Raw genomic sequence first — 16576 nt, 5'->3', positions numbered from 1 at the left:
AAACAACCCGCCCCTTGCTGCACTTTTTGTGAACAAAAACCTACATTCACTGTCACACACATGTTAAAATGTGCATTCATAAACAGAACCTGCATAAACGTTTCCGGAAAACCTCTACAACAACTTTTATCATCCTCACCAATCAACATTAAACTTGTCCATACAATTCTGATAAAACTCAATCTAGATCAATTTATTTAAACTTAACTTTTTTCATAAAGCTAAAAGCCCTGGTAGCTTGCGCTATATCTATTTAATTATTGTTAATATAATTAATTTATGTTTTCAATAAAGTTTTAATAATAATAATAATAATAATAATAATAATGAGCACATTTACGGTAGACGTGGTGGCCCTTGACAGTCGACTCTTCAACGTTTGGTGGTCCAATTTGAGAAGGCACGTTAAAAGAACGCAAGATCGGCAGAGAACATTGCCACGGTACAGCAACAGCACCAGCAGAACTCGAGGCAGTCTATTCATCGCCGTGCACAAGAACTCGGCCTTTCGCAGACTTTAACTTGGCGAATTTCGGGTCAGGACTTGGACCGTACAATATTCAACTGACCCAGGAGCTCAAAGCTCATTTAATAAATATGATTTAGAATCATGAAAATGAATACAAAAATAAACCAGCATGGTGTTCATATATGCGTTTCGCCCCGATGTAATGGTTGGGCTCATCAGAAGATGACCATTGTTTTGACGCATATTTTCTCGAATAAATCGCGAATCCATATAATATGAGCTACATAGAGCTACTGTGAATTATATGATTGCTACAAGTCCTCAGAGAAGGTAAACTGTATTAACAAATTTTTAACCCTGCAAGTGTTTTGCCTGCAAAATCCTTTTTTCTTTTTTCCCTTTTAACTTTTTCAATCATCGATAACTTCTCTGATAGCGAAATAGCTTTGTGCTTCGACATTTGGCAACAATTCTCGAATTTAAAAAGCGCACTCAAACAACTGTCCTGTTGATATGCGTAACACATTCACTTTAAGAACATTTTTTCCAAAACGGGGAGTTCGTTTTAAAATAAGGCATACAAGATACAAACCTTAGCAAACTTTGTTTTCAAATTTGAAAATTGACATTTTGTTATAAAGAAACAAGTTTGCTTTCGGGCCACAAAATAAGTTACTTATAAAGAAAATTACACTATAGAGAATTTTGTTACAAAGAACCTAATTCGTATATGATATTTCTTAAGGGGAAGGGGAACAAACTAAAATTCGCTATAGAGAGAATTACGTTATAAGGAAAATCGTTATAAAGAAGTTTGACTATATATATAATTTAAGTAACTAATGAAGTCAAAAGATGAATACTTGTTCGTCTGATATTTGCAACTGACCGAAATGTTGATTTTTTTTTTCAATTTTTTAAAAAAAAAAAACACCTGCTGATTTTTGTTTCTTTCAAATCTACGTTTTGGCATTTTGTATTGCATGGGAGAAAAAATAGTATTTTACTTTGTATACAAAAATTCCTGTCTTAAAATAGACTCCAACAAATTTAGTTAAAACAAATTGTATTATTTTGAGCTTTCTCTAAAAGGCCATAATTTGAAATTCATATTTTTAGCAATATTTTATCTAATATTGAAAATTCATATTTGATTTTTGTTAAATTTTCTCTTAATTTTAAAACAATTTCAATTAAAAAGGTTTGAACTCGAATAGTAAAACGATTTTTCTTTTAAGTCCGTGTAGAGCATTTTGATGATCTAAATTGTTAAAATGATTTTTTTTAAAATTAAGGTATCATACCAATTTCTCATTAACACTACTTTGAAAAACATTTCCTTTCAAGACGTAAGTTTTTTAAGGTTCTAAAAAGTTGTCAATTTTCAAGTTTTAAGTTATTTGTATTACTTTTGACCAGCTTACTGCATTTCAAAAGAGAACAATCTTAAATCAAAATTTTTAGCTAAACTGTAAAGATCTTTAAATAATTCTAAAGTGGCTTAAAATAAAAACCTTTTAAAGACTCTGAGCAAAATAGAAATCCTTAATTCCCACACTGCAAAATTCTTTTTATTTATATCAATTCCGTAGACAATTTGTATGCACTTGAATAGATAAAAACATAAAATACAAAAAACACAAGAATAAATGGAAAAAAACTTAATTTAGTAAAATTGCATGAAAAAATAAAAAAGAAACAAAATAAAATCTATTAGAATTTTCCACATGAATACCTTGCTCGCTTGGTTCTTTAAATTGTTTTTCTTTTTTATATATTGATTTCCTTCTTCACATCCCAATATTTCCAAATGTAACAATATACAGTACAGGGTGTTTTTAAATACAATGTGTTATGTTACGATTTGTCCTCAATCACACAACAACAAAAACAAAGTAAATTCAGAACTAAGAAAGTTAAATTGCAATATGTAAATAAAAAGTCATCTTTTCTTGTATAGAATCTTTTGAAAATCAGAGTTGTGAGCTTTAATGTGGTTAACTTAAGTCAACAATATTTATGTAAAATTGTAAAAATTTCTTTTTGCACATCAAAAATCATCTCAGAATGTCAAATCAATACAAAATAAGAAAACTCAAAAATAGCTTTTAGTGGAACACCCTATACAAAATATTCATACATTGCAATAAGTGATGTCTGAAAACGATTTTTTAATACATTGCTCCAATGATGCACATTCTTTGATTCCTTTCTTTCACTGCATCCGCAGCAGTTTTTTCCGTCTCCTTACAAATCGATTCATTGATTTTTGTATGTGTTAACGTATATATTTATATGCATTTCATATACACATGAACGACCAGAGAAGATGGCGTCGTTGACTAGGACGAGGACTAGGACGATGAACGGTTCCTCTACCTATCTTATTTGATTTACGAAAACAACAACATAAAAAGAACAACAAAGTTAAGAACGATAAGAGTGGTCGGGTCGGTCTCAGACTCGGAGCACCAAGCAAATGTCAGGATGAAATCAAAAGAGAAATTTCTTTCAAGTAATTTAAATTTTTATTTCCGATCTTCTTTTTTTGTTGTTCTTGTTGTTGTTGTTTTTGTTGCTCCTTCTTTTAGTGGTGCAGTTGTTGTTGCAATTGCTATTTGTGGAATGTTTCCATCTATTGGACCGGAAAGACTATCCACCCACCCACATCCTTGTAATTTTGTATTGATTGATTCAGTATACGGCGGTCTGGTGCGGTGCGGAGCTGTGCGATGGCAGTGAAGGTGGTGATGGTGCACCACGGACATAACGCCCCCCAATTTTCATCCGAATGGTTCGTTGCAGTAGTGCAGGGATGCAGCATTGGCTGCAGTTAAGACGAAATACCTACCTATCTAGCGCATGGTATGTATATTATCCCTAAGCCCCTGCCACCCCACCCCCCTTCACATACCCTTTTACTATTACAAGTAGGTAGGTAAGTTTATTTATGCATTTTATGCAAGTTTTATAGTTGCAGAGGTAAAGAGATGGGGACGTCTCAGCTTAGTCCTTTTTGCATAAACGATGAAGTAGGTCTGGGAACTTGGGTCAGAACAGGACACAGGATAGGACATACATAAGATGTAAAATGGAAAAATCGCCTGTGGCCAAGTCCATTTCCCAAAAGAAATAACTTATCCTCCGTTTACTTATATGCCTTCCTGAATATTTGCTTTTGAGTACTCGTTTATTCAGATCCGTCTTGATCCTGAGCGAATACCCCTGGCAATGGAATTAATGGCGCCCTTTTAATAAGGTGTGCACCTGTTTGGACATATGTACAACAATTGTTGATCGAACAATTTAAATGAAAAGCTGAATGCATAACTATTAAAATAAATATAATGTTGACTTAGAGATCTTAAACCACAAATAACACAAGGTCTCTCTTTAAGCCCTTCATATTTAAATAAATGACTGTGCGTAAACATCTTCGACGCTTTAGTCCTGAGTAAACTTACTACATAACCAGAGATCACGCCAATAACTTTTTTTTCGAGACGACCCAGAGACGGAGACGGGGAGACCCGGACGGAGTGTTGCTCGAAAGAGGGTTTTACTATTCAATTGCTCTCTTGGCCCAAAGAAATAGCGGTTCGCATGAGTAATTCTTAGTAGGATCCTAGCACAGGAGAAACAAAACTCACAAGTGCAAACACCTTGAAACGAAAGCTGCAAAGACGCAAGTGAGCGAATCATAGTTTATCGCAATCAAAGTTGAAGATCTGGATGAAATCAACGAAATCCGTCTTCCCGGCTAAAAAGAAGGGAAGATTGTCATATCTGAGATAAAGTCTAGCTAAGCCGCTGGATCAGCTGCACATAAGTTGGTTAGGAACATGCACCAACTTATCTTTACAATTTGTTCGAAAAAAAGCCTGCCCTATGAATAGAACTTAAGTATTGTTTTCCTGATGCTGAAAAAGGGACACCCTCTAAACTGCACCAACTACAGATAATTCAGTCTCCTTGTCATAGGTCACAAAATCATCGTCGCCATAATATGTGTTCGTTTTAAGCTCATCGACAACAACCTGATAGGTCCTTATCGGTGTGGTCTTAGACCAGGGAAGTCCAGTCGATCAATTTCGGCAGATCTTGGGAAAAAAAAAACAAAAACATCAAATCGACGCACCATCTCTTCGTCGATTTCAAGGCCACATATGACAGCATCTACATTGACGATCGGTTAAGAGTCATATCTAGTTTTGGAATCACTGCCCCACTCGTCCGTTTACGCAGGATGAAAGTTCAGAAATCGAGCTCAATAAGCTTGGAAACAACAGCAACCTTTCGATGATGCGATCATGAAGCGACGTCATGCGATTTTTGCAACATTGTCAGCATTAGAGCAACTATATTTCAAAAGTTTTTGAAGTTACTGACATATGCTGATGAAATTGACATGATAGAAAGACCTCAGCCTGATGTTCGATGGAGCTTTTGTGAGCTTTGAAGCAGATGCGTCAAAAATCTGTTGAGCTGTTCAAAATGGGGTGGCGCAACAGTTCGTTGTGAACCAGGGCCTAGTGACTTACAACTCTCAACCATTCCTGTGTGCGAGCACTGTTGTCAGGAATGGAAGGGACCTACAATTTTAGGCCGAATCCGAACGGCTAGTTTGAGAAAGCACTTTTTCATGACAAGGATTACTCTTGAAGGATTTGTCAATTCCTCGCAAGAGGCAGTACCCGCGAAAATTATTTTTTTTTTTTTTTAAGTAAGGTGGCACAGGCAGGGATTGAACCCAAGACCAATTGCATGACAGTACAACGCACTAACCATCATGCCACGGGTACTACACCTGTGTTGAGCTGTTAACGAGGTTAAAACAAAGTACATGCTGACATCAAGAAAGAACCAACAACACCTTTCTTTTTATTAGTTTGAAAATCATTGTAACCTTCAAGACTTCTTTAGGTGATACAAATTCGACACACATAATTTTTTAAGACTATTAGCGCATTATTTTGGTTAAAAATGGATCTTAGCTTATTCGTACAAACCTGTAACTTTAGAAAATCCCAACAGAATTTAAAGTTTCCATTTTATATCTCTCCACGCAACATGACTATAGACCGAGAAGACAATTCAAAACATCCTGTTTCAATTTTTCTCCGTATTCCTTAAAATAATCAGATTTTAGAGAAACAAAATCAGACTGATTTTTCATCCGAATTCCATTTCCTTCAAAAAATAAAAAAAAACAAAACAACTATCATTTCCTGAAATTTGAGTTTACCCCCAAAAACATTCACAAAAACTTATTATGAAGCCAAAAACTATACAAAATATACTTTGGCGTATGTGTAACATTTTCTCATAAATAATTCGGTAACGATATAACTGTTAACTTTAATTCAACAACAATGAACAAATTTCTTCTTTTACCTGGAAGCAAATAATACCTTTCTCAATTATGTTTTTGGATTCCTAGAATTTATATTCATTCAAAAAATGTTTGTATCACATCAAATATTAATAAATGTTAAATAATGAAACCATTTTTCCAACGAAAAAAAAACAATACGAAACTACGAATTCCAAAATAACACAGATTTTGTTCTTAGAAAAATTAAAAAAAAAAAATGTTCCACATACGCCACAGTGTACTTTTAATAATCAAGCTTGAAAAAAAACCATTTTGGTTACATAACATTTATTTGTTACAATTATGTTATTTTGGAAACATGTTTTTATGACTGTTAAGGGTGAACTCTATAACCATAAAAGGTACAATTTTTTAAAAGCTAATCCTTCTTTACTTCCTTGAAAAACTGAATTTTTTGAAATTCACTTTAATAAGTTCAGGCTTCAACCTACTTAGGGAAGAGACGTGTATTTCGGTAATGAGAATCTCATTGATAATGCCCTCACTCAAATGTTTTACAAGCAAAGCAAATATAAGCTCGTGTTTCCCTTCAAAATGATAAAGCGCCTTAAACCCTTCCTTAGTGAATGTCAATGGACAAAGTCTGACTCTGTGTCGTGTGTCAGTTCGTCCATTCATAGAATCGTTAGTCTGGTCTGTTCCATTCCGTTCTGTTGGTCTGTCCGCCTGCATGCATAAGCATACATATCCCAGCTGCATCATGATAGAAGAAAACTGCACATGGCACAACGGGACAGCGGACTTTACTCCTCATTGCAACTTCCTTTAAGTTTATCCAACTCTGTGTGTTGGTTAGGTTTCGTTTGGTTTGGTATTATGCAGATGGATGATGAGAAGAAGATGGAGTATGATGATACTCCGACGACGACGACGAGGGTGGCCCGTTGGCTGGCTATGGTTACGGCTCCAGCACCAGAAGTATTATCTGAATTTTATGCGAACCAAAAAATAAGAAAAGAAAAGACATAAAACGAAAGATTTTTATTTGGATTACTTATGTATCGCACTGCCTTCGTTTGGTTTGTTTTGGTTTGGTTTGGCACACAGGACGAAATTTTCTCTTGTTTGCTTTTCTGGCTTTTGTTTGATCCTTACATTCCTTTACCGCTTCCTGGTTTTTTGTTTTTTTTTTTATTTTATTTTTTTATAATTTTATTTTTCTTTGTTATCTTTCGTGTTATTCTTTTTTGTGTTCATTTTTCTAGAATTATTTGGTTTGTTTTGTAGGTAAAAAGATTTCTTAAATGGATTTCCTTTTCTTCAAATGTGTTTTTCCTTTTTTTTTTTGATTTTTCCATGCACACTGATAGAGCAAAGGGAATTCCAGAAATGTCAACTATTTTCCGAAAATAAAAATATAAGAAAGAAAATCCTTTTATTTTTAAATCATAGAGAGTAAGTACCAAGGAATCCAAAGAGTATGTGCTGCTTGTTGGGAACGGCTGAGTTAGTATAAAAGTAACTCAGTTGAGCAAAAGATGCTTCTGACGATGATGGTGACGACCGACGATGACGATGATGATGACGATCGAGATCAAAGAGATTCCCTGCTTAACCACAGCACACGTCACACACATCAAGATGAATATATGATGATCCTTAAAGATTGTTTGTTCTCACGGTGAAATGATTCCTAAGTGAATGGCGTTTATGTGAGTCAATGAAATAGGATTCTAATGGCAGATATATGTATGTACTGGTAGTGGTACCTTCTCGTACTTTCAATTTCAACCCTTTCAGACAGAAATAATGTGTGAAAATATTTTTTGTGCAAAAGGGTCAAAGAATCATTTAAGGTGTCTGTTTGTATTACATTTTGTGATATGTACATACGAACATATGTACGTTTGGCTTTTCTTTGTTTTTAAAATGAAATGGAGTAAAATGGGGTTAATGGTTTTATAGAGAGTCGCTTGAGAACAAAAGCATGTAATGTTGCGTTTTAATAGCTATATAAACAGTTTTGATATATTTGCACTGAACATATAAAAATTCCATCAGACTCACCTACATGAGTCTAGTGCAGGAGAAGTGTCTGCTTCTTTCTCCTTGATCTATGAGTAAAATTTTAGAAAAGAAAAGAAAACCCGGAAGATTTATTTTGAGGAGTTGCATTACAGCGCATTTAAAAGTACATGCTTTGTACATTTTTAATAGATTTTTTAAAAGATTCATTTTAATGTGTGCCTCTTTCAATTCTAACACACGAATATATTTTTATTTTCAGAAATTGATGAGTCAATAGAGAAAATTAATAAAAAGGATACGCACAAAAAGGTAATTGTTTTTAAAATAATATTAGCATTTATAGGCAATCACTTTAACACTTTTTAAACGAGTGAATATTTAAAAAAAATTAAGCAATCTTCACACGGGCTTAGACTAAAATGCGTCCTTAAGATAATCATATAATACAGGGTTATACATTTTGCGGTTTCAGAAGTAAAAGTATATAAAATACATAATAAATATATAAATATCATTTAAATGATCACCAAGCGAACTGTTGCACGACGAGAAATAACAGGTCCATGAAATGTCTCTTTCAATATAGCCGAATTCGCTCGAGTTTTGTGGTGCGTATCATGTGGTGGAAAGCACATATTTTCTATGTCGTATTCTTTAATAGCAGGTAAAAAAAAGTCAGTTATCATATGTCCATAACGCTGCGTATTGACGGTGACAGTTGTTTCATCGTGCGTCGTTTTCGAAGGTTCAATCACACCTTTTTGTGGATGTTAAAACTGCTGATATCTGTAACGCTTTCGGAACTAGCCCTCAAGAAGTTGATGAAGTATATTTTCATAATCTTTACACCTTTTCGCAAACTAGCTGTAGTCACATATCTGTGATACAGAGTACGGTCCTTGATCTTTTATCTGCGTTGAATGATGACTGTTCAGCCAGTCCCGATGGTATTCCTCCGATAGTATTACAAAATTGTTTAAAATTTCTCTAAAAACAGGAAAATTTCCCAGTATATGAAAGAAGCCATTTCTAACACCAATTGTCAAGAAAGGTAACAAGGCGGATAGAACAAACTACAGGCCCATTGCAAAGTTTTATTGCATTCCTAAATTGTTTATGAAAGTGTAGATTTTTTAGTAAGAATCTCATTTGCGAACAGCAACTTGGTTTTGTGAAAAAAGATCAATCGTTACTAATCTCCTCACATTCTCAAACATATGTTCAAACGATTGAGAACAAGGCTATAAAGTTGACTGTGTATACACTGACTTTTCTAAAGCTTTTGGCCAACTTAACCACGGAATTGTTTTCTTTAAACTTAAAGCTCTTGGTTTTCCACCATTTTTCTTAGCTTGGATTAAATCATACCTTGAAAACAGATCCTACGGGGTAAAATTTAGAAATTGTCATTCTGAACCTTTTGTTGTTCAATCTGGTGTTCCCCAGGGAAACCCTCTTGGCCCTTTTCTGTTCATCTCGTCTATTAACGATGTACGCTTAAGTTAACTTCTCATTTTTGCTGACAACATGAAGATTTTTAAAATAATAAAGTCCACCCATGATCGTATTCTTTTACAAGCCGACATTGATACTTTCACTTTTAGGTGTGGGAAAAATAGCCTTGCCCTCAACCCTAAATGAGGTCCGTAAAGCTGGAAACACCACAATCGAATTTCGAAATTCTAATGATGAGGTGATTTAGGGCTCTTTTTGGGCTAATTTAGTACTCTAATCCCGACTTGGTTCAAAAGTCCCTTCCCCCTCAAACTTGTGGTGTTCCCAGCTTGACGTCAAGCTGAAAACACCACACCTTTAGGTTCATAATTTCAAAAAACTGATGATGAGTGAATTTAGGGCTCTTTTTGGACTCCTAAGTTAGCAAAACTCTAAATTAGTCTCTCCACCCCTTATCCCCTAAAATGAGTCACAAAGTTGAAGTTTTTGGAGGCTTTCTAAACCAAACAAAATTTTAAAAAACTAATGATGGGTAATTAAGTGCTATTTTTGGGCTCCTTAGTTCGCGAAACTGTAAATTGTTTTTTTAAGCCCATATCCCCAAAATTAAGTCGTAAACCTAAAATTTTTGGAGACTTTCTCAACCAAACACAATTTTAAAAATCTAAGGATGGGGTAATTTAGGACTCATTTTATTCTAGTTAAGTGCTTCTATCCCGGTTTGTCTAAGAAATCCCTTCGCCCTTAAAATTAATTTCAAAAGTTCAAACATTTCTTATTGCACTACCCTGACTCAAAATAAAATTTCTGTGGGGAAATTCTGTACCCGACGTTTTGAAAAAAAAATTAAAATAATAACATTCCGTTAAAGATAAGATATTTTGCAAACGAAAATACCAGTTTCGTGTTTTTATTCCCACTGGTTTGTTTTTTACAAAGGAAAAATCACTTTGTGATGACGTCACTCCCAGCAAACTGAACCAAAGGCTTAACTCATTTATAGGTATTTACTCTTATTTTATTTTGGAGATTTGTATATCAACCAATTATATTTAAACAAAGCCTTTCAACCAATCAGATCAAGAATTTCTTTTGGAAATCAAAGTAACCGTAATCGCAATTCAAAATTTAACTAATCAATTGTGAATTTACTCATATTGTGATAGGAATTTTGTGCACAATTTACGCATATCTCAAAACGCATAATATTTACGCATATCTCAATATGCGTAAATTCTAAATTGATTAGTTAAATTTTGAATTGCGATGAAGGTTACTTTGATTTCAAAAAAAATTCTTGATCTTTGTTGAGGCTTTGTTTAAATATAATTGGTTGATATACAAATCTCCAAAATAAAATAAGAGTAAATACCTATAAATGAGTTAAGCCTGTGGAGTTCAGTTTGCTGGGAGTGATGTCATCACAAATTGATTTTTCCTTTGTAAAACACAAACCAGTGGGAATAAAAACACAAAACTGGTATTTCTGCTTGCAAATTATCTTATCTTTAATAGTTGGTATCATTTTGCATTTTTTCAAAACGTCGGGTATAGAATTTCCCCACAGAAATTTAATTTTAAGTTTTAAAAATTGTTCAAACTTTGTCAGGGTAATGCATTAAAAAAATGTTTGAACTTTTGAAATTAATTTTAAGGGCGAAGGGATTTTTGAATAAACTCGGGATAAGAGTAATAAATTAACACAAAAAGAGCCCTAAATTACCCCATCATTAGATTTTGAATATTGTGTTTGGCTGAGAAAGTCTCCAAAAGTTTAAGCCTTAAAACTTAAGTTTGGGGATATGGGCTTAAAAAAACAATATGGAGTTCCGAGAAGTAAGGAGCCCAAAAATAGCACTTAATGACCCCATCATTAGTTTTTTTAAATTTTGTTTGGTTTAGAAAGTCTCCAAACACTTCAACTTTGCGACTCATTTTAGGTTGTAAGGGGTGGAGATACTAATTTGGAGTTTCGTTAACTTAGGAGCCCAAAAAGAGCCCTAAATTCCCTCATCATCAGTTTTTTGAAATTATGAACCTAAAGGTGTGGTGTTTCCAGCTTGATGTCAAGCTGGGAACACCACAAGTTTGAGGAGGAAGGGATTTTTGAACCAAGTCGTGATTAGAGCACTAAATTAGCCCAAAAAGAGCCCTAAATCACCTCATCATTAGAATTTCGGAATTCGATTGTGGTGTTTCCAGCTTTACGGACCTTTTAAAATGCGAGATAATAACTTTTACTAAAAAAAACTAATCAGTAGCGTATTTGACTATTTTGATTATTATATATCACAGCAAAAGCTCTATCGCTTCTCCACATTTAACGATTTAGGTGTTCATTTGTGTTCCAACTTAGAATTTACGATCAAATAATGGTATTGCATTGGCTGTTGCATCTTCTGGCATTGCAGCAACTTTATTGGATGAAGGCAGAACAGCTCAGTCAGTATTTAAACTGCCACTAAATATTCAAAATAACCCAGACGCCGAGTGCAATATAAGCAAAAAACCATCCATGGCCAAAATGCTGAAACAGTGTAAAATTATTATCTGGGATGAATGCACTATGGAACACAAACAATCGTTTGAGGGGTTGAACAGGACAATGAAAGATATAAAGGAAAAACGACAGACTATTTGACGGCACTCTGTTAATCTGACTGATGAGACTGACGTACTTACGTAAGGGGGCGCTACAGTCCTGTGTGAACTAGGGCCTCACCCAACAATCTTCTCCATCTAGCTCGGTCCCTAGCTGGATGTCTCTAGTTTCGCGCTCCAAGTTGGGAGAGGTCACCTTCCACTTATGCGCGCCACCTGATCGGCGGTCTTCCTCTACTGCGCTGTCCTGTGGGTGTGGATTCGGAGCATTGGTTTCCATGTGCTCTACGTGATCCATCTTAGTCGTTGGACTTTTACCCTTCTGGCTAAGTCTATACGTCGCTGTACAGCCGTATAGCTTGTCGTTCCATCTTCTCCTCCACTCCTCTTCGATACATATGGGACCGTTGATCACACGAAGAACTTTTCTCTGGAAGCGACCCAAGGTGCTTTCATCCTCTTTTGTCATAGTCCTTGCTTCTGCACCGTATTGCAGAACGGGGATGATACGAGTCTTAAATAGCAACACTTTGGTGCCTCGAGGGAGGACTTTACCACTCAATTGCTTTCTTATTCCAAAGAAACAGCGGTTAGCAAGAGTTATTCTGCGTTTGATCTCAGTGCTGGTGTTGTTTTTTGCGTTTACAGCGGAGCCTAGGTAGACGAAGTCCTTGACTACCTCAAAGTTACGTCTGTCGATGGTGACGTTTTGACCAAGACGTCGGTGTTGTATGTCCTTTCTTGACGACAGCATGTACTTTTTTTGCCCTCATTACCCGTTAAACCCATTTTTGCCGCCTCTGCCTCAATATTCACAAAAGCCACATTGACATCACGCTGAGTTCTTCCGATTAAGTCAATGTCATCAGAATACGCCAGTAATTGGACAGACTTTTGAAAGATAGTGTCTCTAGTGTTAACGTGTGAGCTCTGCACTATTCTTTTAAGCATTGATCGATTTGGTGTTCTTGGGTTTTTTGCAGGATCTGCCGTTTTTTTTGCAGATATTTGATCAACTGTGGACTTTCCTGGTCTAAAACCACACTGATCCACAACCTATCAGGTTGTTGACGATGGGCTTTAGACGTTCACATATTACGGCTGAGACGATTTTATAGGCGATGTTAATAGTTGGTGCAGTTTAGAGGGTCTCCTTTTTTAGGATCGGGCAAACGATACTGAGGTTCCATTCATCGGGCATGCTTTCTTCCGACTATATCTTATAGGTAAGTTATTGGTGATTGCTCCTAACTAAGGACAAATATATTGACACAGTTTGTGATTTTACCGAAGCTGTAAATTATCCAACTGAGTTTTGGAACTCAGGCATGCCACCGCATAATTTACAAGTGAAGGTTGGATCTTCAGTCATTTTTTTTTCGTAATTTGAACCCACTACGGTTGTGCGACGGCTCACGAATAATAATTAAAAAATAAATGAAAAAAGTTATCGAAACCATAATGCTAAGTGGTAAATTCTGAGGCGAAAGTACATTATTACTGCGAATCCCTATCATATCCACAGCTTTGACAATTCAATTCAAACGCCTTCAAATAACAATTAGATTGGCACTTGCAATAACTATCAAAAATCTTCAAGGCCAAACGATGCCTGTGTACTCTCGATTTTAAAAACCATCCATTTTTTTGTATTGGCGAAAGATGGGATCACAAAAAATATTTTGGGCTCTGTTGCATTGATGATTGATACTGTTTTTTGTAGTATAGTCATAATTAGCGATATGTACCTATATAATTTTAAGGAATTAATTTTAATAAATTAAAAATAATTGTTTGGTGATTTGTTATATTAATATTTTGCACCGTTTACAGTGCTCTATAGCTCTCCCACTTATATACCACATCCTTACAATCTTGCAATAAGTTATTTATTTCTATCAAAATATCCTCTAGAAATTCTTTATATGACAAATCAACGTTTGTCGGGTCAGCAAGTAATTTTATAAAAATCTATCGAGAAACTATCCTAACTTTGAGATTTGAATTCAACTGATCCAATGGCTTATGCTGTTTGCCATTATATATATTTTTTTTTTGAATAAAATGCAATACGTGTGAAGTCAACACCCGTATTTGCTCTCAATGTATTTGAGTCGATGATCAATTTTTACCAATTTATTATTTCTAGTATTCAAATTGTTTGTAAAAAAATAACTAATTCTCTTTTGTAATCAATCATTTTGTCGATAATAATCCTTTTTAACAAAAATTAGATCTGTAAAAAAACTGCTGGTTAAATTTTTTTGAGTTCACCTTAATTTGTGAGATATTTCAACCAAATCTTTCGGTTTTTCACATTTTAACACAATCATACTGTAGTACCCTTGGCATGATGGTTAGTGCGTTGGACTGTCATGCGAGAGGTCTTAGGTTCGATCCCTGCATATGCCACCTAAAGTTTTTTCACGGGTACTGCCTCTTGCGAGGAATTGACGAATTCTCCAAGAGTAATTCTTGTCATGAAAAGTGCTTTCTCAAATTTGCCGTTCGGATTCGGCTTAAAACTGTTGGTCCCTTCCATCCCTGACAGTAGTACTCGCACACAGGAATGGTTGAGAGTTGTAAGTCACTAGGCCCTAGTTCTCAAAATCAAATTGAACTCAATTTACCTGCAGGTTCTTGGGATATTAAGGAATTAAAAGGATATTCCAAACGTAATAAAAATTCTAATAATCATTAACTTTCATTTGTAGTCGAAAAATGTCAAAAGTTTTAATTTGACAATTGTGAGCCATTACAGTAAATTTCTGTGGCAATTTAAAGGTAAAACCAATTTCCGTCAAAACATAAATTTTTATGATTTTACATTAATTACTGAAATTAACTAAAACTTCTCTTGGAATTTCAATAAAAAAAATCAAAAATTATATAATATCGTGTACAATGAACATGACCAAGGTAATTTTTTAAATTTCAAATTAATTCTCAAAGAATAATCTCATCGTAATATTTTGCGACAGTAAAATGAAAACAAAATCCCCAACAACCATTTTAGTAAATATTTTCTTTTAAAATTCACATCTTTAACCCCACATAAAGATTATTTTCCATATTTTCAAAACTATTAAGACAGGTACTGGTATTTATAAATACCTTGTTAGTACAAAGGTTAGGTTAGGAAGATACAAAAGCGCATCCATATTCCACAGTAATTAAAATTTCTTCTTCGTCTACCATCAGAGCTCCTCCAGAAGCATTATATGTAACTGTAATAATTGGAACTTTAGTCTTCTACGATGACAAAAAAACAACAACAAAAAAAACAAAAAAACCCAAATTTAATTCATAAAAGATTGTCGTTTGTTCATATGTATTCAACACACACAAAGAACGGTATCCTTACATATACCTACATAAACTATAAGTTGGTTGATGCAGCAGTAATCATTTTAAAGTGCAACTTTATAAGCAAACACCACAGTTGACCACTTTCGATTCTCCAAGGGGCATCCTTAATGACATTTTTGAAAACAATGCACAGAAAGTGTAACTAACATGACAAGTAAAGGCTTTCCTTCCTATCTATCTATAAGTGTGCATATGTATGCTAGAGCTATGTAAGTATGTTGGTTTTTGGTATACTTGTTTGTGTGTGCTCATACATTATGCGTTATGCCATACAAAATAAATGAATGTATGTATAATGCATTTAATTTAAATGCCAAACAACAACTGTAAATGAGTCTGCTTTATACCGAAAGCCCCTATTTAATATCCATTTCTATTTTGTTTACTGTTACGTAGTATTTCTCAAAATTTTAAGGACACACACAAGGCAAACAAGTTGGTATAAGTAGTGATGTAGTGTAGGTACTTTTGTGTGCCCCTCCAAAAAACACCCTTAGAATTGTTATAACAAACAATTGCAGGAGCACCAACAGCAGAAGCAGCAGCAGCAGCTCTAAAGTCCTTCTCTCTGTCTAAAGTGACTGCATAAACAATGAATAGAGACATGCTGCTCTCCCTAACTTTAATTTGGGGGTATCTAGTATACCTACCCTCCCTGTGTTTAATAGAAAAGCTTTACCCCCCCAACAAAAACATACACATATGCAAAATACAAGAGAATAATTATCAGTTTGTCGAAATCTTTTCAGAAACACATGCGGGCATTTCCTCTGCTCTTCAACCAACTTACTGTACTATACACCATCACTGCCTTGGCAGACTCCATACCTCTACATTACTTCCGTTTCCGCTCTTCGTATAGGTTAATGTCCTTCATGACAAGTTTATTGCTGGCAACAATAAACTTTTCTATACACTTTTACACTTTTAAATAATAAAACAAAACAACAAAAAAAACAAAGTTAAGTAAAATCAACAACAACAACAAGAACTGTATAACAAAAGGAGGTATAAACAGACAACGACTGCAGATTACAAATAATCATTAACGTTTATACACACACACAAACACACATAAACATACACACATATGTACTTATATTTATTTTCGCGAAAAAGGGTGCCTTTTCATTCCCGAATTTATATCTTTGGTTACACCCTGCACTTAAATACTTCTGCGTTTGTTTTTTGTTGTTTTTTTTTTGGGTTGATTTAGAGATGACACTTTAACTCAAAAACTTAGTAAACGGAATAAATAAATGTTCAAAAATTTGCAAGATTTTGTATTACCAAGTTTACCACATGTTACATTCTTTTAA

The 16576-nt window shown here is 34.6% G+C and overlaps 1 protein-coding gene across 1 annotated transcript in view; it reads left to right on the top strand.

Moving 5' to 3' along the window:
• The window catches only part of LOC129944837 (uncharacterized), a 30521-nt gene extending 14707 nt beyond the window's left edge, over positions 1–15814 (top strand). Inside the window, exon 2 of the mRNA XM_056054498.1 lies at positions 15779–15814. Coding sequence (XP_055910473.1) covers positions 15779–15814 — 36 coding nt within the window. The remainder of the gene's footprint in view (positions 1–15778) is intronic.
• Positions 15815–16576: the final 762 nt, after the last annotated feature.

This window comes from Eupeodes corollae, chromosome 2, assembly GCF_945859685.1.
Source record: "Eupeodes corollae chromosome 2, idEupCoro1.1, whole genome shotgun sequence".
NCBI lineage: Eukaryota > Metazoa > Arthropoda > Insecta > Diptera > Syrphidae > Eupeodes > Eupeodes corollae.
The sequence above is the reverse complement of the archived record's forward strand: the minus strand, read 5'-3'. Positions and strand labels throughout refer to the sequence as shown.